Genomic DNA, 24,513 nt, shown 5'->3' with positions numbered 1-24,513 from the left:
CCTAAAATGTTCAGTGAATTTTTTTGTTAGTAAAAAAGAACAGTTTTACCATTAGGAAAAGCACTCTTTATATTGATATGCCTCTATCTATTATCAATTCAAAGTGTGCTCAGCAGTACACAGCAAGGTGATACCGAACTGTATTTGAGGGAGCCCGGGAGTGTTCAAACAACCTGTCTGTCTTCATCTGCAGTAAACCACACCACCAAAGTATAATAAAATAAGCTTCCAAGCTATCTCTTTGTCTTTTACTATTCTATTTCATTTTGTATAGATCATTCTTAGAAATGATGAAAATCCTCTAGAAGGGCACTTTCCTTAGGTGGCAGTGTTTCTCTTCCCAAGGGGAAAAGCATATGCTCTCTGCCATCGAATGCTGCCAGAGGGACAATGTTTGCTTTTACAAAGTAATGTATGTGCACATCCCATCTTACATTTTGTGGCAAAGCATCATTTTTGACCACTTTGAGAAAAATCTGATAAAACCAGAAACAAAGCAAGATTAAAGAAGGATAAGAAAATGTCTCACTTTTTATATTTTCAAGATCAATACACTGACATCATGATTTGACATTTGCTCGGAGTTTGGCTTTGGAGGTGATATTTTGGCAAATGTTGGGGGTATTTTCTAAGATTATAAATTTTTAAAAACCGTCTGCTTCATGTATATTTTTATTCGTCTCATTGCCCTGTTTTTGGGAGTTCTTAATTTCAGAAAATATCTCTTTTCAAAGCGAGGAGTTTAAAGTCCTATAAGGCTGCTCGGATGTGCATTTCCGTAGTTGAGGCAGAAATGCACATCCCACGCAGACAGCGGTGCAGCGGGACACGGACAGCTAAGGAGGGATGCCGGCGTCACCTGGCTGGGCAGCGGCAGCGGGCTGGTGTGCGGCGAGGAGCGCGGCTCGGGAAGCCTCCTCCGGGCTCTGGAAAGCTTCCCTGGCTGGAACACCGGCCCCGGAGCCCGGCGGGTCCCGGAGCCCCGCGGGCCCCAGCGCGGCGGGTCCCGAAGCCCCGCAGGTCCCGGAGCCCCGCGAGCCCCAGCACGGCGGGTCCCGGAGCCCCGCGGGCCCCAGCACGGCGGGTCCCGGAGCCCCGCGGGCCCCAGCGCGGCGGGTCCCGGAGCCCCGCAGGTCCCGGAGCCCCGCGGGCCCCAGCGCGGCGGGTCCGGGGCCGCCCCGTGCGGCTGCGCTGGGGCTCGCGGCCGCCAGGCGGCGCAGCAGAGGCCGCGCGTGCCCCGTGAGGCCCCGCGGCGCGGCCATGGCGGAGCGGGACGGGCCCGGGCGGGCAGCGGGCGGCGGGAAGATGTCCCTGCACAGGTAGGGCGCGGCGGCGGCAGCGGCGGCACGGGCTTCGGGAGCGCCTTCCCCGGGCTCGGCGGGTGGCCCTGTGCCTGCAGCCCCCGCGCTGCTCCCGCGCGGGTGAGGCCCGACCGAGCTGGGGCTGCGCGCTGCCTCCGCCCGGGGCAGAGCCTCCCTGGAGCGGCGGGGGCAGCGGGCGCTGCTGAGGTCCTGCAGAGCAGGGAAGGGGAGTCCCTGTTCAGAATAACTCCCCGTTTCTGGTTCGCAGTGTTTGAAGCCCTTTTGCCCGGTGCTGCTAATTCACAGAGCTCGTCAGGCGTTGGGATTGCTGGGCTTGTCCTTCAGGCCCTCGCTGCTAGCAAACAGCGAGCACGTGGTGGGGAGGGGAAGAGAAATGGGTTAGAGCTGGGTTATCCCCTAGGAGTTGAAAATGGTGCGTTTGTGTATTCTCGGAAACTTTACTGAAGTGGGGGAACTGTTATTTCTCTCTTCTGTTTGTCAGATTTAAAGTAAGAGTGATGATTATTTCAGTTGACAAATGGAAGATCTTTTTCTTAAGAGTGGGAGAAACAGCTGTTTTGATAGCTTAGTTAAAAACATATGGTCATATTTGTAGAGGAATGTAGTTTATCACTGATATTTATTAATTAAAACGATAAGTCTTATATATTGTGCCTGAAAGGTTCCCTGACTTTGGAGTTTGCCCTGCTGAGAGCCAGAAGTTGTTTGGCTGACAGTGTTGTCATGCTCTTTTTCTTCTAGTGAAAATGGGATGCATTGTTCAGGGTTTTGTGTGAATCCATGAAACTTATTTTCCATGTGCCTAAAGCTGGGAGTATTATAAGCCAGCCTGGTATAGTGCACAGTACAGGTGATGCAAAAGGAGAAAGCACGGGCCACAACGCATGAACTGATAAAGGCTTGCTGCTCTGTTTCCAGCTCTTCAGTTAGCCTGTGAGGTTTTTTTCGTTCAAGCATCTACAGTGTTTTAATGTGTGTGTGTTTGGAGATACTCCCCATATTTGTATTGTTTTGTCTGCCACCTTTCCTCATCCAGGATATTAGTATTTTCTCTCTCTCTCCTTTCAAGGTGCACTTAAAATAGCTTTTTCTGAAGATACTGATGGGTGGCCTAGTGCCTGGTTTTAAGCAGGAACTTCCATAGGCCAGTCAGGTGCAAAAATGCTCCCTTATTGAGAAGTGTTTTTTACTTCCTTCAGGTGTGAGACCTGTAGCAAAGAAGAAGCTAAATACAGATGTCCTCGATGCATGAAATATTCGTGCAGGTATCTGTTATCTGAACTAAATAGTTTTGATTATTTCCCCCATTCATGTGCTGAGCATGTTCATTCCTCTTTTTGTCATTTCAGCCTGTTGTGCGTAAAGAAACATAAGCTTGCACTGAGCTGTAACGGAGTCAGGGATAAAACAGCATTTGTCTCTGTAAATGAATTTACTGACTTGAACCTTCTGAGTGGTAAGGACATACTGTGTGTGTTCTAAAACTCCCTGGTTTTACTGGACTGGCACTACATTTTTCTTTGTTCTATTTAACCTTCAGATTATCGTTTCCTGGAAGATGTAGGAAGGACAGCTGATGCTGCTGCTCGACATTGTATTGTCCATAGTCCAGCAACAAAGAGGCTTGTAAGTTTTTGATTCTCCTTTTGCTCTGTTGGAATTAGGGTTGGCTACCTTTGAATGCCCATTGAGGTAGTCCCAGTTCAGATTCCAGAGCTGGTACATCTCTTATGAAGATATGAATGACCCTGAATTTTAGAGCCAGAAATCAAAAGTCTCTAGGTTTATGCAGCAGTAGTATTGATTTACAAAATGTAAAGAGAGATTTACAAAAATGTTTAAGAGAGTTGCTAGGTATAGTTAATTTTTTTCATTCAGGATGTTTTTTTAAAAATTTAGAGTATTTCATTAAATGTGGCATTTTCTATAATATTCTCATAATTCCTGTCAGCTTTTTATTGTTTAATTTTCAGGGGGTTTATAAATTCAATTTTTTAAAAAATGTTTTTATTTTTTTCTAGTTATACTGCTTGAGGAACAAAGCTCGAGGGTGTAACATTGAGCTAAAAACACTGCCTATTGGATTTACAAAAAGAAGAGAAAATTCTACCACCTTCAATTCCGTGTGAGTCTTCAGTTGGTTACAGTCAGCAATATTTTGAGCATATAATGATGAGGATTTGACTTCGTACCAATATGCTTGCTTTGAAATCTGTTAGATGCACCTTGTTTTGCAGAACTGTTTAATATTTCATGCTTTACGTTTTCATTTTCTTTTGGTTCTTTGGGCTCGGTTTAAGAGCTTACATAATTCATGCTTTATTTTGCAAAATGCTAACACTGGGTAACAGAACAAAGAATCAGTGCTGTTGTGCTCTTTTCTTTTAATTAACACTTTGGGGTTTTGCTGGAAAAGGAAAAAGCTTCTTTGGAGTTTTTATGATAGAGGATTGATTGATGTAGAAAGCTTGCACAAATCCCTGTCTCTGGAACGGCTGACTTCAAACCTGAAGAGGTGCTTCAGTACCCAAGTTGCATTCTGTGATGGGAGTTGCTGTGCTGGGGGAGGGAATGTTTGATGCAGTGCAGCTTAGAGAGACAAGTGCAGACAGATACAAATTCAGGAAGAAGGCTAAGGAAAATTTAAATATTTCTTCCTTTATCCATGCTGTGTTTTTTCTCTAATATACAGAGATTGTATTTTAAAATATTTTCACAGTGAAAATGAAAGAAACTACGAAGTATTTCATTGTGACAGGAATCAGGTCTACAGTTAAGCTCAGTGGTATACTGGGGTCAAATAAAAATGCCTTCTCAGCATCTCACAGCAGTGACATCCCTGATGGCTTATATGCCCATGATGGCTCTTTGACTTGTTTTGTTCGTGGTCTCAGTTTTGGTGCCAGTTTGTGTTTTCAGGATGCCTTTTCCCTCTGTTCCGGGAGCTGTGCACTCCACGGTGCCGATCTCTGGCTGGCCACCAGAGGTCTGTCTCTGACAGAGTAATAACCCACCTGGAAACTGCTCAACACACCCACCTGGGTCGTTGAGGCTGCTCTAGGGAAAGACACAGGTGGGTTTGGTTTTGTAGATTTTACAGAACCTTAGGCATCAAATAGATGTAGAAGTGTAACCTTTTAAAGTTACATATTTTACCAGTTCTGTTAGAGAAAACCCAGACTGAACCAATGGAAAGAAAGGCTATCTGAGGTATTTTCTCCTCCCTCTGCCTCAGATTTATAGGTCTCCTCTCAGAGGAGACCAGGCCTGTCCCAGACTTTGTAGAGGTTGTCTCCCTCTGCACTGACTTTCCTGTCTTTGGCTGCACACTCTACCTTATACAGATCCCTTTTACTAGTCTCATACTGGAAAAAGTACCTCGGGCTTAGAGCTGAGTTTCACTTTAATGGGGAATTTCTTCAGTGTTACAGATAAAATAACATAAACACACTTAACAGGTACAGAGTAAGGAGCAGCCCTCAAGAGCAACTGCAGGGAGCCCAGGAATGTTGGGGTCAGTTGGTAAGAGAACAGAAGAGACACAGACCTAGGCAGGTTTGACACAGTTGGGAAGATCCTGGGCATGGTACAGTGCTGTACTGACGGACATTTGGCTTCATGTGCTATTTTCTTTTTCCTCTAGAAAGCTTTTTTGGGTACACACAGAAGTGTAGCTTGTGTTGAGGACAAATAAGAATGGGGCAAGGAAGGTGACTTCTTGGCAAATAGGCATGGAAATATTTCACAGGCTTTCTGGTAAAATGCCTTACTGGTTGGTGTCATTCATAAAGTCCTTGGAGAACTTTTGTTGTTGCTGTGGAATGGTAGCTTCTCTGTAACTTTTACATCCCACCAGAAAGGACTTGGTAACGTCCTCTGTTCTGAAGAGCATAGGAGATCACTGTCCTTTCTTGCAAATGCTGTCCAAAGGTATGGAATATGCTCAGTGATTATTACACAGAGGATGCATTTCCTCTCTATGCTGCTCCTGTTATTCACACAGCAATGGAATGATTGAATTCAGTGATGCAAATTAAAAATTAACACCAGGTTTTGGGGATTTGTTTTTTGGTTTTTTGATTGTTTGGTTTGTCTTTTTAATTGGCATGTTCTGCCCACTCTCTTTAAATTGGTTCTAAGGAATCGAGTTTGGTCAAACCAGTGATTATCAGGCATTTAGCACCTGTGTCACAGGACTTCATGACACCCATAACATTTTGTTGACTATCACATTGAAACGAGGTAAAGCTGTGCAAATAGTCATGTATCCATTATATGAGCTTAGCACCTGACAGTGCTCAGGGTCTGGTGTGGCCCTCTTCTGTAGATGTGAGCCCCTTCTCATGCTGTTTGTCAGTTAGATTTGCAGACAGATTGCTCCAGAGGGTGGAGGCTGGAAGCTGCTCAACATCTGTTGAGCATGGAAAACTGAGAGCAGGCTTCTCCCATGTCCTCCTGACACTCTCCCTGCGAGCCAAGCTGTTGGGCAGTACGAGGCAGGAATGAGAGTAGTCCAGAACTAGGAAGTACAAGATGTATTCTTGTGTCATCCCCTGCCTGTGCCAGCACTGGAGGACACATCAGTGTTGTTTTGATGTGTTAGCCAGACTCTTCACTTCCTGGATTCCATGAGTTTGTTTGCTAAATCCCATGTTGTGGAAGCATACGTGCCAATGCTGGGCAACACACGGGTTAGACTAATGTGTAATATTGAATATCTAGGTAATGGAGGGTCATTAGAAAGTAGTGTCTGAGTCCAGACTGTGAACTCATGGTGCATCTGACTTCTTATTCATAAATTATTTTTAAAGTGCTGCTTCACCCTACATTTCCTGTGGTGCCCTTATTTTCAATGCAGCTGAGAGTTGCCCACTGGATACATTCTTCCATGGAGTTGATGGAGTGAATTGCCGGGATAGGAAGCCTCTGGGAAAAGGGTGAAGGGTGAGGCCAGGCTGAAACCAAGGGCAGGAGCACCAACTGGGAAGCTCCAGCCAGCAGGTCAAACAGGAAGAGGGGAATGAGCTTGCAAGTCCATGGCTCCTGTTCCCCGGCAGGAGATGATGTAGTGAGACACTGCAACGGGCAGTGCAGTTCCCCGAGTTCTGCAGCTTGTGCTGCCCTACACCAGCCCTCCCTGCTGCTTGCACTCTCATAGACATCTCCAGCCAGCTTCCTCCGCACTCTGTTCACAGCCTATCTCCCAGACCAAATCCTTTTTACCTCTCCTCCCCACCAAGAGGGGCCAGAGGTCTACAAACCTCTCTTGTAGCAGGCATGCTTGCAGCCTGGGAGCATTTGGTCAGAGGGATACGTGTGGGAGGGGGAGGAAGTTCTTAGATTGACTCACCTCTTCAATTTAATTGTGAGAAAAAAATACAGTGTGGAGATTTGGGACTAGCATAATTTAGGAGATCATTATTGTTAGACTTTGAGGTACAGAACTGAAAGTTCTAAAGTGTCAGCTCTAATCCTTAGATAGGTAGAGATAATTACAATTATTATTTGAAATGTTGATTTTGAGAACATAGCAAGGAGTTTTCTGATCTGGGTTTTGACTTAATAATTACACTGCTGGAGCTGTCAAACTTGAATTTAGTTATTACTTAGTACATAGATTTGCTTGCCTCCTTGGACCCACGAAGAAGAAAGTTAAGTTGCTAAAGGAACTCAATATTATCCCAACCTATACAAGCTGAATGCCCAGTACTTCAGTTAAACTTCAGTGCACTCTGACAGAGTACTGGGTATTGTCAGATGAAAGGATAACTGGTCTATCATTAAACTTCATGTCCTTTTAATCACTTTTATGAATTCAAAATTAAGGAGACAGGAAATACTACAGTATTTGCACTTTGACGTAAGATATCCTGTATACTAATATTTTAAGAATACTAGTTGCTAAATTGAAACAGAATCATCAGTGAATCACTATCTTTGACAGGCTGCCAGTGAAATACTTCTGTAGAGGCAGAACTGCAGTTGATATCTTATGATATGATGAATTTGGAATTTTTGTCAATATTTTAATTTGCATATATATACGCACACATTTAAAAACATGTTTATAACAATTCTGCATTCTAGACAAAACTGAGAGGAAATGCTTAGATGAAGCCTAGGTAAGGAAAGTGAGCTTTATGAGATATTTAATATATTTTTAAAGAAATGCATAAATATTAGACACTTCTAGAAATGTGCCAAGGCATTTAACAGGTATGTCCAAGTCCAGAATCCTTCTTAGATCAGTCATTTAATTCCCAGCAGCTGTACTGTCTACAATCACAGTTTTTTGAGCATCTTCTTAGGTACTGCTGTAAATGTAAAGGTGGTGAAAATTTTTGCAGTTGTTCTGAGAGCCAGCTGGAGGAGACAGCCACTTTGTGTATACTGCTGCTTTGTAACATCAGAAGTAAAAATGTTTCCATTGTTGCTGTGAAAAAGTTCTGGGGGAACTACGGTTGATGGCCAAGGAAGTTTTAGGAAGTTTTAGGAGAAATGAAAGGTAGATAGTCACTTTTTGTAAAATGTAGTTGTGAAACAACCTGTGCAGTTCTGAATGTATTTTGCATCTACATCTCACACAGGGAGAGGGATGCTTGGCTCCCCTTTTCCCTGTGATCCATTTCCATGCTTCTGAAGTAGCCAGAACACGAGATGAAACCAGGCAGTGCAGGGATGGGCTACAGTGCTGCTTCTACTGCCATCACTGATGTGCTTGTGCTTCACCCAGATCTCTGCTGTTTGGTAGTTTTAAGGTCAGTACCTTGGTGTCCAAAAAACCAGGGCACCATTGGAGGGGCATCCCATGGCAGCAGACTGGCATGGAATGCTTCATGGAGTGAGCTGTTACTCAAATGCAGATGACTTATTCAATTAGGCATTTTCATTTAGAAAATGAACATACTACATGTCTGTTGTATCTGAAGAAAATACGAGCCATAATGGAAAATAAAGTCAGTCAGATCTGGAACCAGGATATCTAACTTTGATCAGAACTTGTTGTGAAGCAGCCTTGGTAGCATCTGCAGCTGACATCGAGTTCTCTGGGCACACATCAGTGATGGTGAGGGAGGCTTCACTTCAACAACAGGCACCCAGCAGGTTCAAGACTTCATTATACAGTGAAGAGTATGAGGCTATTCCTGTTCCAAGCTTCTTTTTTTCTTGCCTTCTTCTATCCTGTTCTTAAACTTTCTTACCTCTTTCTGCTTGCCATTTACTGTCAGGCAAGAGTACTTTGAAGGGAGATTAAATCATTAATTGCCAGTTATGGTATTAGTTTGCTGAGATAAAAATCAACGTTTCTGTTTTATCAAAGTGGAATTTTTTTTATGAGAAATGAGCTTTTTAAGTTCAGCTTCCCTGATTCACAGCACTTTCTGTGCACTATTCCATAGACTAGATTGTGCCTGGAAGGGGGAGGGAGGGCGGAAGTCTGAGAAGAATCCTCTAAGCTGATTTTACAGCTGCAGTGATGAACTGAGTTTGCCTCAGTGAGCCCACAGGGAATCAGTCTTGCATGTGGAAGGAGGATGTGCTGTGTGACAGCCGTTTACAGACACATGTAGAGTGTTCCTAGCAACAGGTAGCAGATTGCTAGTTCTTTTTGGAATATTTTTTTTTCAAGTGCCTGTATTAGAGACAGTCCTTTGGACAACGTACATGTTTCTGTGAGCTGTGTCATGGTTTGTCTCTCTCATGCTTTAGCTGTCTCGATTTAAAGATCAAAGTGTCACAGAAAGGGTCACTTAGAATAGATGAACATGGCCTGTTTGAAAAAACTGTGGAAGATGGTGAGTTAAATGAAAACATGCTACCAAGTCTCATGTTAGTTAATAACATAGAACAAAACCCTCATCTGAACAGTCTTTGTAAACATTTCAATAAATGTGCCCATCATCATAGTTTCCTTCAGGTAATGTTGGTGACCCTATTTCTATGCCTAAAGCTTACTAACTTTTACTAGTCTCCCTGGGAAAGTGCTTTGAAATAACACCATTCCTTGTTAAATGGCAGATATTAACACGTTTGAGAGGAATCACAATCTTGTTAATCACAAGGGAACTGAAGTGGTTACATAACCTTAGGGATATTCCAGTTTGCTCTGTGTTTATGGTAACGTTGGTGCTTCCTTCAGCTGTCAAGATAAGAATTGCAAAACCTTGTTTTACTTACCTTGCAAAAAACTCCCAAAATTCCACTCAATGGTTTTGAGTTATTTCAAAGCATTTTGCAGTTTGGTAATTTAAGACTGTCATACCAATATGCAAAAGAGCATAAAATTCATGGGCCCAAATACTATGTTAGTTTCTGATTATATATATGCTATATGATTCATAATGTCTTCTGCGTTACCCTCCATCTCTGGCTGTACAGCGTTCTTACCTCTTCCAGACCTGATGTTCTCTAAGTCCACATTCTCATTCTCTACTTTAACAAACATGAGCAGAAGGAAGGGAGGAATTACAAGACATGCTGCACAACTCTGCTGAGGCACATATTGCTTTGGGGACCCTGGACTTCATTAATTGGTTTTATTCTAATTATTATTTTCTTAGAGCTGGGGGTTCCTGCTTGCTCTTTTTTTGGTAAATACTAATGCAGCTGATTTTACTTATACTCTAGAAAGTGTAGTTCAGTTGTAAAGCTCACTTTCCTCCTAGGAACAACTAGGTTAGGGTATTACTTATTTGATAAGCTCACTTCATAAAAAAGGACTTGCATTTAAAAATTGGTATCACAGTTAATTGATTTTAGCAGCTAAGTTTACTGTTTTGCTGGTAGGTGCACATACACTTCTCTCTGCAGCGAGCTAGAACCTGCTGGGTAATGTTTCATTTGCCTGATAAACAAATTAAACAACATGTTGGAACAACACCGTGTTTACTTTTTATGGCAGACCAGAATCTTTGCATAACTGAGGGTGATTATCCTGGATGCAATGATTCATCATAATAATGTTTTAAAAATTAGTTTAAAAAAAGACACCATTAGATATCCCTGTGCTTCACAGGTGTTTGAGCTCCAATTTCTAAATCTTTGCTCTTTGTCATGAGTGTGAATTTCTGAACCAGAGCAAAAGGCCAGGAACCTACCTTTTAGATTGTGCTTTCTCTTAGGGAATTCTTTCAGAAAAGCTACTGCAGATTTTCTGCAAATGAGCAAAAAGGCAAATGGAGACTGCCTGATGTAGCAAAGTATTCTCTAGAAATACTGCCTAAGATAATACTGCTCTCAAGCTGTGCTTCAGTAGCTTCTGTTCTCAGGTATTACTTATGCTAGCTGGAAAGGGAAGGTGGGTCTTAAAAATAACAACTGATACACAGAAGAAAAGAATGTGACATCACTTTGTCTCTACCAGAAGTTTTACAGTCTTTCTGTCAAGTGTTCTTTCTAACTTCTCTTATCCATGTTATGCCAGTAGACAGCTTCCTTCCCTGGCCATGATACATTTTCTGTTGAGGCCATCATTGCTGGAAAAGGTTGAGTCCCCTGTGTTCTGTAGGACCCAGCCTCACCTGGGACTCTGGCTATTATTGTTGTAGAGGTTTGGTAACCTGTCCTGGGTGATATGCCAAAAAGCAGTTTCCTTTTCTGAAATGAAGGGCAGCTGGAATATACTCACTTTTAAAATGTGAAATACTGTTGATCAGTTAATTGGTGATATTATATTTGTAAGGAACAGATTTTCATTCCATGAGGATTTGAAATTTAGCAGGATGTGGGAGCATTTCATCTTTAAAGGACATCTCACCTTTTCTGCATGCCCCTTTTACTCTTTGAAGCCATTCAGAATCTTAACTGTGTATTTTCTCCTGCACCTATGCTCTAGGTTACCAAGCTTTATCACAGAAAAAAAAATGATAGTTGTTACCAACTAAGACTAAGAATATTCTTTTTGTTTTCAGGGAGAACAAGTTCTACTGGCATTTGAAGCTCGTATTTCCTCACTGTCATGCTGAATACACTTTAAAAGGGTACAGAGCTTTAAAAAATATTTTTATAAAACTTCAATTTATCTGCTGAAGTTGAACTGCAAAATATTTTGATCAGTTCTTACTGAGTTCTGTTATACAAGGTAAACTCAGGTATTAATTTTAGTCTTAAATAAAAGAGCATTTCAATTTAAAAAATACTGAAATTGTGTAGTCATTTTCTCTCGGAGAGCTAGCAGGCTTTCCAAATCAGGCATGTTTGTTAGTCCTTTTCTCTATGTAAATAGAGAGTTTGTATATTCATAGTAGTAGTACCTCTACACCTGACATACTCTCTTCTCATGGAGCAGATGTTCAGCACAATTTGCCACCGCTCCTCACCTGCACTCTGGAACTGACCTTACAGGGTGAAATGGTTGCGTTGTTTGCTTTGTAGGAAAGTCCACAAGCACGTTCTGAAAAGGCAAAAAAATAAGCTTTTCTTGACAAATGTTTCTCCTTTTTTCCTAGCCTGAAGGGAGATGAGAATTATGTGCTTGTCTGCTCCTAGGGCTGCAGGAAGAGCATGTTTCTTTTGCAGGGTTAGAAACTAGAGATATGCATCTGTTTACTCCTCATGCGTGCCTGTGAAATCCCAGTGCTGAAACTGAGATAAAGCTACCCATATCTGTGCAATATTGATACACTCTTATGATCCTCCCATAAACTACTCAGCTGTGCCACTGTAGCATGCTAATACACAGCTTCCTCCAGGTGACTCACAATAGATATTTGTGTACATGATGAAGGATGTCTCACATGCTTGATTTTTATCTTTGCTGAAAGGGTGCCTGACGATAAAACACTTGCTGATATCCTCAAGCCATACATTGATCCAGTGGAGTCAGATCCTGTAGTTTGTCAAAGGTGGGTATTGAATAACTTTCCTGCCTAGTTGATCTAATGCACTAATAAAAGGGAATGGTTCTGCATACATGACTTAAATTAGCTGCACTATCAGCTTGCAGAGCTGAGTTCTCAGTCAGCAGTACATCTTTAATTCCTGTGATGAAAACCATCCTAACATTCACCAAGCAACTAACCCTGGGGTCCAGCCACCAAATGTAAACCAGCAAAAAATTAAGAAATTGACTCGTAGCATAAAGACCAAATAAAGCAACTGTAGTTATGAAAAATGTAGCCATAATTAATTTCAGTGGAGGTGACAGTAAACCTTCAGAATAATTAGAAAAACATGCTAATAATTATAACCCTCATTTATAGAAAACACCTAGTATGTGACACATTATTGTTTTAATGAAAAAAATACATTATTTTGGCTGTTGGCATGCATAAGAGATCCATCTCTTATGGATGACAGGAAGAAAAGTCATTGTACATCATTTCTGCATCTTTGCTGCTTTTTTTTTCAGATTAAAGATCTATACAGCATCTCCTCATTCAGATGTACGAATTTTAATGAAAATAGAAAACAGGAGCTGTAACTCTGTCAGGTAAGGTGGTTCTTCAGTTTATGTGCTTACTAATTAAAAATAACAAGAAGATTTAACACATTTCTTAGTCCTTAATAATACAATTGGAGTTTACATAATCTTATGGATTAAATTTCAGTGAGTAATTACAAGTGGTTATAAAAATGCTAATTCTTTGTCTTTTACTATGTCGGCATTGACATTTCAGTGCAGTTATTGAATGAGTGTGCCCGTACCTAAACTGCTTCAGCAGCAGTCCATGTCAGTGTAACAGAGCACAGGTCTGTGTTAAAATGCCAAATAATTGTATTGACTCACAGAACTGCATACACTCATTTCTTTCTGGAAGTTCTGCTGTGGATATTTTAACCTCCCAGAGGGAGTTGAAGTGATAGTCAAGGAGACTTATCTTTTTAAATTAGTGCAGCAAAAATTATGTGTTTGTCACAATCCAGTCACTGCATTTGAAATTACACATTTTTCTCAAAGTTACTTGCTTATCCCTCTTCATTTTGCCATATTTCTGGGTGTGGGCTTTTATGTCTTCAGAATTCCGACTTGTGCAGAATTGTTTCCTTTTTTTTCAGAACAGACAATAATCTTGAACTTCAAAATTAAGCTTCAAATAAATATTTTTTGCTAGTATAAATACCATTCTGAACACTCCACCCTTTTGTCATTGTTACTGAAAAGGATATGTATCAGCTTAGTAGCATTATTTACTGTGGTTCATCAGTGATTCCTAGTTAAGCATCTGAAATTATATTTTTGTCTTCAAATGTAACAAATGTAAACAATATGCTTCCCTAAAATATGTTACATTATTTCTAAGGGCGAAATAAGGATATATTGTAAGAATTTTAGCTGTAACTTAGCTTCCAGTTTATGCTGGGGATTTTTCCCAGTAATATTAAAAAATGTGTAATGTACTTTTCAATTCAAATTCAAATGCAAACTTAATGATTTTGATTGATTTTTTTCTCTTTGCAATCATTATTTGATCTATTGTATGGTTGTAACGTTTGCCATCAGAATTGCCAGCTGGAAACCTGTTGTTTTTAAGTGAATTTGAAGATACAGAGCCCTGATTCTTACATGTGGTTGATAATGAGGATGGAGTGATTGGTATTTATCCCGCTTAGTGAATGTAGAGTTTAATGTACGGGAAAACCAGTAGAAAGTTAAAATAGAAGTGTATCTTGACTTGAGAACTGCAGTTCCTCAGTCACTTGGAAATTTTTGAATCTCTTCGTATAAGTTTGCGGAGCAGGCCCAGCTGGGGCAGTGCAGACAGGTCAAGGAAACAGCATACTGAAAAAAAATTCCTCCTGGGAAAGGAAAGAACAAAGTTTGTTTGAAATGGTGGGACTGCTATGTCAGCATAAAGTCACTTCTGTCCACATAAGCTGTGTCTGTGGCAGCAGGCGCTCAGAGTGGTTGTTGTGACAACGGCCCTGTGAGGGAATGCAGATTTTTACTGTAGTTGCATTACAGATAAGTAAGAGAGAATTTGTTTTGATTTTTTGTCCTTTTGGTTCCTCGTCCCTAAGTTAATTGGAGAGTATTGGCTTGTACTCTATGAATCAATAGCTGGAATTGCAGTGGAGGTACTTGTGATTGAAACATGACCGTTGCTGCTTAGTGATCTTCCCTATGGATCAAAAACTGAGTGGAGACAGAGCTCCCTCACCTTTCTTTATCTATGTTTCTTTAACAGTGGGAAACGTTAACTGCTGGTTTGTGTAGCCTTGAGTGCCGCTGTCAGCTCAGTGTAATTTCTCATCCTGTGCCTCCTCATTCTGTGTGATTTTAGGCTGTATATTCCTCTATGGCAAAATGCTCTTCCATCACTTTGAGGAGCAGACTGAAGGAGTAGGATTGGTGTAGGCTACTGATATATTAAGTCTACCTGAATGTTTTGTTATCTACAGCTCCTGTGCCCACCAGAAAAATTTCTTCTCCACAAGCACTAGATGATAGAAAAGTTGAAAACATATAACATATGGTGTTGCATCGAATGTTGGTTTTCGGCTTAGCAGAACCTTCTGGAAAAAAATCCTTTTCATAGTTACAATTTTGTATTATTGAGGCAGTGCGGTGGTGTTTCAGAGGGTATCTAAACAGGATTATAAAATGTTAGTCTTCTAATTTTAAGATAAGTATGTTACAGAAGGATTTTAGTATTTCCTGCATTTGTTTATGAAACAGGAGTTTGCGGTTTAGTTTTGGCTGTTTTCTGTGTTTCACAGCAAATCATCCTTTTAGTTTGAAGGTCCTCTGTAGAATGCTTTAAATTTTTGGGGTTTTATTTTTCTTTCCAGAAATATAGATTACCATGAAGTACTGATTTCTGCTTTCTCACAGGAGTTCTGTGGAACTTCAGAAAGCCGCTGGTGTACAGATATTATGGATAGCTGCCAAACACAGTCCTTGCTTTCTTCTTGCTATGTGTCTTTTACCACCAGTGGTGACAGTTCTTATAGAACTTTATGATAAGTTCTTCTTTCTGTCTTCTCTAAAACCAGTTTGTAAGAATTGCTTTCAGTATGAATTGGTAGCACTCCACAATTAATTGGGGTAACCATCATTTCTCCTCATGTCTTCTCAGCTTTGACTGTCATTTCATGTAACTCTTAGTTATACTTGGTTTATCTTCTCATTTGCTGCACTTATTTTATGAGGAGTCTTGCAAAGGAGGGTTTCAAAAAACAAGCATTACATAACTCTCTTCTTCGTTTAAAACCTTTTGGTTTTAAATGAAGTTTGGAAAAAATCTGCCTTTGAATGGGTCAGGATACTTTTTCATTTGGATACTGCTTGCTTCGATCACTTGTTATGCAATATTTAGTTAGTGTTGGTGTCCATTCTCTCCTTGGCTGTAACTGTTCCAAGGAAGGTTTAACTTCTGCCTCTTGAATGATTTTTATAGTCTACATTCTTTCATAAAGTAGAATTTTCTTACTTCAGGATAAATAAGTGTCCTGACTGTCTTCAGACCTTTATTTGGGATGCTTTCAAAGTGACTTCATATGGTAAGAGTATTGCATTTTCCAGTAAGTAAAGGAAAGGTGCAACAGCCAAATTACACAGTGTGGTTTGGGAAATACACCTTCTCATTTTCCTGAGAATAACCTTATCAGGCTTTGTGTAACAAAAAAAACTAAAGCAAAACAGCAAGCAGCCCTTCCAAAATCAAAAAGATCCTTGGTTTTTTTTATTAGTAAGTTAGTAGTCAGAGTTAGGTTGTTTTGTAACTGCAGATACTTAATGAGAAATTAATTTACTCAGCCTTATCATATAAGATGATCCTATTTCTCTAAGAGAAATAACTGCAACCTAAACTTAATTTGCAGTAGATACTTTCAGAGACAATTAAATAAATCTAATTGAGGATAAGCCACAAAAATTGAATTGGGTTCAGTAACATCTTGCATGAATCTTGTTTAGATAGGTGACACTTTAATCACATGTATAGGATTTAATAGAATTAAAAAATAATGCTTTCTTAAACATCAGTGTTAGGTCTTTTATATAGTAATGTTCTTTTTTGGCCTGTTCAGAGTAGCATGTGAGCGTTGTTTCAGAATAAGTTGTTGCAGAAAACTTTTTGGGGATTTGAAGGTCAGAGTATGCACTGGCAGAATATTTAGATGCCTGGAAAATACAGTCTGGTTGGCTTTAGGAGCTGTGCATAGGCCACTGCTTTCAGTAGAGTAAATCCATGAAGGAGCTGGAGTCCAGAACTGTACCAGACTATATCCTATCACCTTCCTGTTGTAAAACTGCCACATCATACAGGAATGGATACAGAATCAGTTGTAGAATTGTTTTCTGTATCAGTAGTACTGGTTTAGCTCATGCCTCAATTACTCAGAAAGCAAAAAATACCAAAAGGATTTTTGTGCCAGTTCCAACATCAAGGGGCTTCTTAACTGTCTGTGGTGGCACTGGCTGGGGCACATGAGAATAATGGCATGTTTGGCACTTAATTCTTGTGGACCACAGGGAAGAAAATCTGCTAAACAAGTATCAGAGGTTCTCCTCAACTAAATGCCATTGTTTTATGGTGGTGAACACTTCTTTTGCTTTAACTGATTTAATTCAGTTGCTTTCCAGAAGGCTGGATGATGTTAGTAATTTTGGATCACTTCCCTGTCTCAAGATCAGCTGGCAGAAATGAAAGTTATTTCCTTGGATGACTTAGCTCTGTGCTCAAAGAGAATTTTCTTTTGTAGTCTATTGTTTTTAAATAACTATGGGTTAGATCGCATCAGTAGGTTGCAGTAGTCGCAGTAATAGATTTAGGAAGGTGAAGCTTTTTGTCTTAGTATGGGCAAATGAGCCAACACACTCTTGGAAAATTATCCTGGAATTTAAAAAGTAGTAGAAATGTAATGGAACCACATTTTTTAATGTAGCATTTAGATGATTTATGTCCTTATCTTAAAAAATATCTATTAGATATTTGTTTTGTCAGTTACTTTAAGATTATTTTTAAAACCCTGTAATTGAAATACGTTGACGGTAGCCTCAAGTATTGAGCTATTTATGTTTTCCTTAGTTTTTCATGATCTCTTCCTTGGGTACTTCCTTCTGCATTATCATTTGTGAATAACTTCGTGTAAAACCAAGAGAACTTACGGTCTTTGCTTTCTGCTTTTCACACATAACTTGGTTTCTTTTAAAAAGAAACTTCATCTTGCAGACCAAGTGTGCTAGAATTAGCACATTTCAGGCATTATTTCTTCTTTGCATTTTCTGCAAATGTTGAAAAGTGATGTGCTTTATTTATGATCCTCTAGTCTTACTTAGGAAGCAATTTCTTTTCACATTTGTTTAGTAGACAATATACATGAGACAGGAATTAAGGATACAAATCCTTGGCTGAACTGCTGGCCTTGGCATGAGTTGGAACAAACCCCAAGCTGGCTTTAACCTATGCCAGAAGATTGACAGTAGAATTCATTACTTCTCTGTAGCTTGCAGCAGCTGGCACAAAAGCAGCTCTGCCAGCTTTACAAAAGCAGGGAGCCAGCTTACAATAGTCATTCTTCACATTCTGCACAACTGTAGTCAGGCACCGGTGACTTCGTGCTGTTCAAGGGGAAATAGAATTTGGTCGGTAGCCTGTTTCTTAAACACAGCTCTCCTGTGTATTTAAATTTGCTGCTGTTTTCCCCCCAGATTGTTGGATTTTGGTTTGTGGAGTTTTTTAAATTAAAATGTCTTGCTTTTCTTACTGAATACTTCCTTACGTTTTCCTGCAGGTCATTTCAGACTTGCTAGTTTGTTGCTGCAGCCATTTCAGTGTCATTTTTCACATGCTCCTTCTTTATCTGAACATCAGTCTCTCTGCTGACAAAAGCAACGCAGAGCAGCAGATGCCAGGTTACACAGCTTTTACTGTAAAAAATAGTCACTTTCCTTCCTAGCTACTTACATTTTTCAGTGAAATCCTGTTACACAACAGAGATGGAAAGCAAAAAACTACTCATTGCTGAGTATAGTAAGTGTGTATGGTCAGAATCCGTAGCATGCATAGTTAAAAGTTTGTGATGTCTGACTACAATTACTTGACCTTTCAAAAGATTTTTGGGATGATTTCAAAAACACCCAGAGTTTGTCCATCTTACTATCTTGTGCAATCATTTTTTCTTGAAAGGGATTCCTTTATGAACCAGTAGACGCCTGGTTTTTTTTAAAGTAACAATCCAGTGTTTTGTAATCCATGCTGAATTCTTTTGGATGAACTGTTTTATAATTAATGGTATTGCATTAGGGTTTCTAGAGTGTCCCAGCTAGAGTTGCTGACTGAGACATTTATTGCACAAAGATTTATTTGAAATCATAACCTCCACTCCAAAATTCTGCTGTCTATAGTAAAGCAAGTTAAATCCAGACAACTCACAGAGGAGGAATATGTAAGTAAAGAGGTGGAGGATGAGAGAACAGTAAAAGCAATACTGTTGGCTTCAGCCATCTGTTTGGCCTGTCCAGCCATGTGGTGGTGTTCTATAAGCACCACAGGCAGATCTGGAGACCCCAGACACTTCATGCTTGCAAAGCAAATAGGCAGATCCCAAATTCTAAACCAGAAAAACTGTTGAATAATTGATAGCTCCCTGGCTGAGGGAAGGAGCTGGTGAAAATGAGCTGTAGAGCCAAAGTGATGCTCAAACTCTGTCCTATTCCAGTCTAGAATAAGAGTTGTGAGATCTATTGAGGGGCTTAATTCAGCTCTGTGGGTTGCTGTTAAAATACTCTTGTGAAGGAACAAGCAGATTTGCTGCTGTTTCTTGGCAGGAAAAAACAATGAGATGCTGACTTAAAGTTAGCACGGTTCCTAAATTTCAGGGACCAGGAGCATGGAAAGGCTGAAAAGGCTTCTAGAAGCAAAGATACAAACTCTGCCCTGGACAGTTGAAGTGATAGGCTGAACTTGGAATCTGCAACACTGTGAAAACATGGCAGCATAGCCATCAGTGTTTTTAAAGAGACGGAGGAGAGGACAACTTCTTCATGTTCATGTCAGGAAGGAGAAAACCTGTTATTTCCTCCTGATCCTGCCAAAGGGGAATCCCTCTTTCTTTTTTCCTCTCTTTTGACGGAAGTGAGCTAGGGCTCATTGTTTCAACATTGCCAAGTAGGAAATTGACCTTCCTGCTTGTTTCCCAAGAGAGTAATTTGTTTTCTTTACTTCATAGCTTTTCCTTTTCATTGTAAAGTATTGGTAACCTGTTACCTTAATGGAATGTTACTGTTTACTGTGATTCCCATGAAAATAAGTATAAAACTTGTGAATATGTTTCCACCATTCAATAAAGAGTGTTAAAGGTATTTAGACTCTCTCCATATGAGCTAAATTTGGAAGCTCATACTTGCTATTTGGGGATTCAAAATTGGAGAAGGATCAATTCTTCCTGAAGTGGAGGTTCATGAGATTAACCCAAGCATAATAACAAAAGTATTTCCAATTTACAGTGACTGATTTCTCATCACTTTTGTATTTGTTTATTTTAGCGGTGTACTGCCTGCTTGCGTTAATTTGTCAAATGAGATTTGATGTATTAGTTTTCTGAACTTGATGTATTAAGTGTTCTTCATTTCATCTCTTGATACTCCTTGGTAACCCATGTACCTCTAAAATTATTTATGGTTAGGTTTCATGGGGCTGTGTATCAGTATGCTGTCACTAAAGTAGATTTACCACATTGGCTTTTTCCCCGCGACCATGCCAGTATTGTATTTGTGATAGAAGATTCATATTTTGACTTCTCTGCATTTTTGGGGAACCATGCATAGCTTTTACTCATACTAAATATGCCACTGCTACCTTTTCAGTTTTTGAAACTTAAAGCATTCATCTGCAGTAGCCAGCTCACTGCCTTATTAAGCAGAAATTTTCCCTTGTGAAATTTCATATTCACAATAAGTCTTCTGGCTAGTGTTAACTCAGGCTGTTTTGTTTCTTTACCTAAGTCATATAGTGGCCTTACATAATTGTGGTTTGCATTTTTTTCATATGTCAGCTCAATAGTATTTAAAGGGTTGTGAACCTTGAGCTTTTGAGCAGTTTGTGAAGCTGCCTGGCTTCACAAAGTAAGTAAATTCCAATGTGTAAAGAGCTATTGCTGTGATGCACTTGAATTATAACATCTTTACTTGCTGCTGGATTTTTGTTCTTTTTTTTCATTATGTCTTATGAGATGGGGAAAGTATTTGCATTCTTGAAATTCAGTATCACTTTATTTCAGTGTTCTTTGCACCAAATTCTGCCAAATGCAAGAAACTGACATTTTCGGGTTTCACATTTTCCTTTTGTTTTATTGTACTTTGTTTTGTAACTAAAAGATGCAGAATGTTCTGTACTTCAGTTAATCTTTAGATCATTATTGTGATCCTGAATCCTTTTACCACATCACTCTTAAAGCTCAGTCCACTAAATTTTGAAGCAGTTGCCTTATCTGCTTAATGGGTTTTGCCTTCAATTGATATATTTTTCCATTACTGCCATTAAACAACTTTTAATGTGCTTTTTTTCCTTTGTACAATTGCCTCATTCTCAAGAGGCTTAAACAAGGACAGCCTTTGTACATCTATGGTGACATACTTGTACTCTTACTTTGCTTCTCTCTCCATTAACTATTTTGTATCTTTTCTAGGGTAGAAGTGAACACACCAATGAGTTTTTTTGGACATCTGCTATTGTGTTAAATAATTTAGATGGCAGTTGTTGTTCCTGCTATCTTCACCTGGGTATTACTCTTTTTTCTTGCAGGATGTTTAAACTGCCTGAAATGCATTTGTCATAAGAGAGGGTTATGAGTTCAGTTTTTCTTTTCCCCATTTTACACTTGACTTTTCAACAGTTTTTAGATTTCTTAGCCTATGAAAGAGAGGAGACCTTGGATTGTTACAGCTTGTCTTAATATAGTCATTGTTTGAGAATGACCTATGGCTGAAATATGACAAGGAAAAGGAACAGCTCAATAGTTGTCTCATTAATTGGCTGTGCTTTTATGTGCTCTGTGAAGGTAGGTGTAGTTAAGAGATGGTGATGATGTCCAAGATGCTTTCCTGCTATGCTGGCAACTTTTCTTCCTGTATTTTTTAGTTGGTTCCTAGCAGGACTTGTAGTCCAAATGGCTGATAAGAAAACGTTTCTTGTCCTAGTTTTCTTCTTCCCCCCCTCCCCCGAGAAAGCACATTTTTGATGGAGGTGTTGCTTGAGGTATGGATTTGACTTGAAAAGGGTTTGGCCAGGCATTTGGTCTCTACTGGTATTGATTAAGTTATGCAGGTATCAGTAGTATGGAGGAGAGGTTAGTGAACATCTATAGAGGCGAATTATGGAGGTCCTAGACCAGGAAAAGAAATGTAACCAAGAGTGAAAGAAGAAGCTAGCAGGTTTTAAATGCTTCTGTAAACTGTAGTATATTTTTTTCATCCTAAAATGGGCTAGGTTCCCATTCTCTTTCCTTGAAAGAGTGTTCAGGGAGAGTATTCCTTCATTTTGTTTTGCTGTTGTTAAGAGTTAGTTGTAAAGGAAGTAGTATGGCAAGTCTTGAGGGTTTTTTTGTGTTTGTTTCTAAGATCTCTGCTGTTTTGCACAATGAGTTTTCTAATTTTGTCATGTATCTGGACTAATCAAATTCACTGGTTTAGGTTTTTTAGAATGTCAGAATTCTAGTGACAAAGTTAAATATAAATACTGTGCATTATTTCAATACGTTGTATTTGCTTTCTGCCATACGGTTTTCCTTTCATACCTAATTCAAGGGAGCATTTCCCTACTTCAATGTTCACCAAATCATAACCACACTAAGAGGTTATTCACCACTTAGGAATGAAAGTCCATCTGTTAGTTATTATCTTTGCAGTACTGCAGCACTTCAGAATGAGTGCTTGGGAGAGACTTTAAATGCTGTACCCAGTCTTTGCCCCCTTCTAGGCATATGCAGAGACTGAGGAAATGCTACCCTCTTTGGTCTGGTGAAAAAAAATCCTGGTTACTTCCCATACATTAGTGTAAGCTTGGTTTGGATTTTTAGGACTAGGCTCAAAATAGGTAGTGTGATTTATTGTATCTGAGTTATGCCAAGTAAATACCTCGGTGTTTCCACTCAGTTCTAGGAAGAAAAGTCATCTTTGTGTAAAATATGTGCAAGCAGCTTAGTTGATCACTCTCACAGGGAAATCATGAATGTCGTTGCACAAGTCCACATTTTGGTAATATTTACAATTATTTAGATGGCTTAAACTTGTTTGTTCTCTTTTCAGTGTATAGAAGACCAAACTAAAGAAATAACACGGCGGCAATCTTTAATTCCAGATTGCAGATTTTTTTTAATCATTATTAAATAATAAAAAATTCCTGTAGATGACATTCAGGAAAACCTGATCAGCAGGGAATTTCCTGCTGTCTGAATTCATGGAGACAAGTTACGCCACTGTGATTATAGCCACAGGCTCCATTTGAGGGGAACTTGTTGTGATGCAGTGACCTAATGTGGCATTCCTGCCTGTGGGAGACAGATTAGGAGACTGAATAGTTGAATTCCTGGAAGGTGGTGGAATAACTATAGATAGTGAAACTAGCCTTTGCAGAAACTCACAGATGCTATCAGAAGTGCAGAGACACATTAATTTCAGTATTTTGTGAAAGGTAAAACTGTTCGTAGAGCAGATATAACAGTTTGTATGGGAACTGATGTGGGATTGCTGAATCTTGCTAAATTTTCTCAATTGTCACAATTTTTGTAGGCTTTTAAACTGCCTGCTAGCAGGCAAATTCTGCTTAATTTTGGTTCTTCAAAAAGCAGTTATTGTTATTTCATTCCAGCTAAAATCAAAAGCGGTTGTCTAAGATCATCTCTTTGTGGTCCTTATAAACGGAGTCATTTCTTATTAAGAAAAAATCCAGGCCTATTTATTGCTTTGCAACATGGGCATAAAGCTTTGCTTGGGGCAAGAAAATAATCAGAAAGTGTATTATTAGATAGTGGGTGTTGTTCAGGGAGGCTGAGGGAACATAAGGAAGGGAAAGAGAAAATATGTGGAAAGTAAATACCGGGAAGGAAGAAAGATGGAGAGGGAGCATGCAAAGAGAAGTCCTGCTGAATACAGGGATTAGGAAGCCATAGTGCAGACAACTTGCATGAATGGGACAGTGGGAGAAAAGAGAAAGCAGAGGTGGGGTTTCAGTTAGTTTGGAGCCAGGCTTATCTCAAATCCATCCTGGCATGAAGGGCTGAAGGAGCTCATTTAGGATGACAGCCTCAGTTAAGTTGGTTCCTGCAGATGGTCCTGGAGTATGCAGGAGTCCAAGGGAAAGGATAGACTTACACTGGGTGTTCTTCATTTCACTGGGTTGTCAGTTGAAGTGCACAGTGAAGGATGGGTTTGAAGAAGGTTACAGCTCCTTATAGGTTCTTTTCACACAGGCTATGCAATCCCAGTGAAACAAAACTAGTGGGTAAAAGTGGTGATTAAAGGATATCTGGTAATATCTGATTGTGATGTTCTTCTTCTATCTCCTGCTTGTGATGAGACCAATTTGCTGCACATACGTGGAAGGGCCTACTATGCCAGTGTTGCTCTACATCCTCAGCTCATCCTGGTGAATAATCACTACAGCAAATTACAAGACTTATAAAAAAGGCTATTTCATTTCATTTTTCTCTAAACAGGTCTAGCCTTTTCATAAGTAAAAATTAGAAGTGTGTGTGTGTGTGTAGGTTTCTGGTTAAACCCTACAGGGCAGTCTTCTTTTGCCCATAGAAGGGGCAAAATTTCTATTGCTCACCCTCTGACCATCTGTGTATGACTTTGTTCTAGCTCTGGGATGAAATTGGGAAGGTTTTTATCATGACCTGGTCTTTCTGAGATAGCCTGAAAAATCAGTCTTGCTCAAGAGCTGTTCTTTAGTAGACTTGGGAATTGATGTGATGAATAATAGTTTTATTTTGAGATCTTTTATGCATGCACAGTCAAGGAGGAGCCTGACAGGTGGATTAGCAGAAAACTCCAACTTGCATTTGTGTATGAAGTAGAATAAGTCTTTTTGGCTAATATATAGAGTAACAGACAAATTTAAATAAGAGAAGCATTAAGCTTCTTTGTTACATTCTTCCTGAAGTTTACGGCCCACATTATGGACTAAAAATGTAGATTTTTTTCCTGTCACTGTCAACCAATAAAATTTACTTTAACAAAAACAGATAAAGCTCTGACTCAGTGATCTAACACTTCAGTAATTTACTATCATAAAATAGTTTTAAG

At 39.8% G+C, this 24,513-nt stretch overlaps 1 protein-coding gene across 1 annotated transcript in view; it reads left to right on the top strand.

Moving 5' to 3' along the window:
* Window positions 1–846: 846 nt before the first annotated feature.
* ZNHIT6 (zinc finger HIT-type containing 6) overlaps window positions 847–24,513 on the top strand; it is a gene marked incomplete at its 5' end in the record, with an annotated part of 30,499 nt that continues 6,832 nt past the window's right edge. The window contains 8 exons of the mRNA XM_084211297.1: window positions 847–1,319; window positions 2,522–2,587; window positions 2,672–2,778; window positions 2,863–2,948; window positions 3,344–3,447; window positions 11,234–11,302; window positions 12,086–12,166; window positions 12,673–12,753. Of these exons, the coding sequence (XP_084067423.1) occupies window positions 847–1,319; window positions 2,522–2,587; window positions 2,672–2,778; window positions 2,863–2,948; window positions 3,344–3,447; window positions 11,234–11,302; window positions 12,086–12,166; window positions 12,673–12,753 (1,067 nt within the window). The remainder of the gene's footprint in view (window positions 1,320–2,521; window positions 2,588–2,671; window positions 2,779–2,862; window positions 2,949–3,343; window positions 3,448–11,233; window positions 11,303–12,085; window positions 12,167–12,672; window positions 12,754–24,513) is intronic.

Source organism: Fringilla coelebs (genome assembly GCF_963513975.1).
Source record: "Fringilla coelebs genome assembly, chromosome: 9".
NCBI lineage: Eukaryota > Metazoa > Chordata > Aves > Passeriformes > Fringillidae > Fringilla > Fringilla coelebs.
Note: the sequence above shows the minus strand (reverse complement) of the source record. Positions and strands in the feature narration are given on the sequence as shown.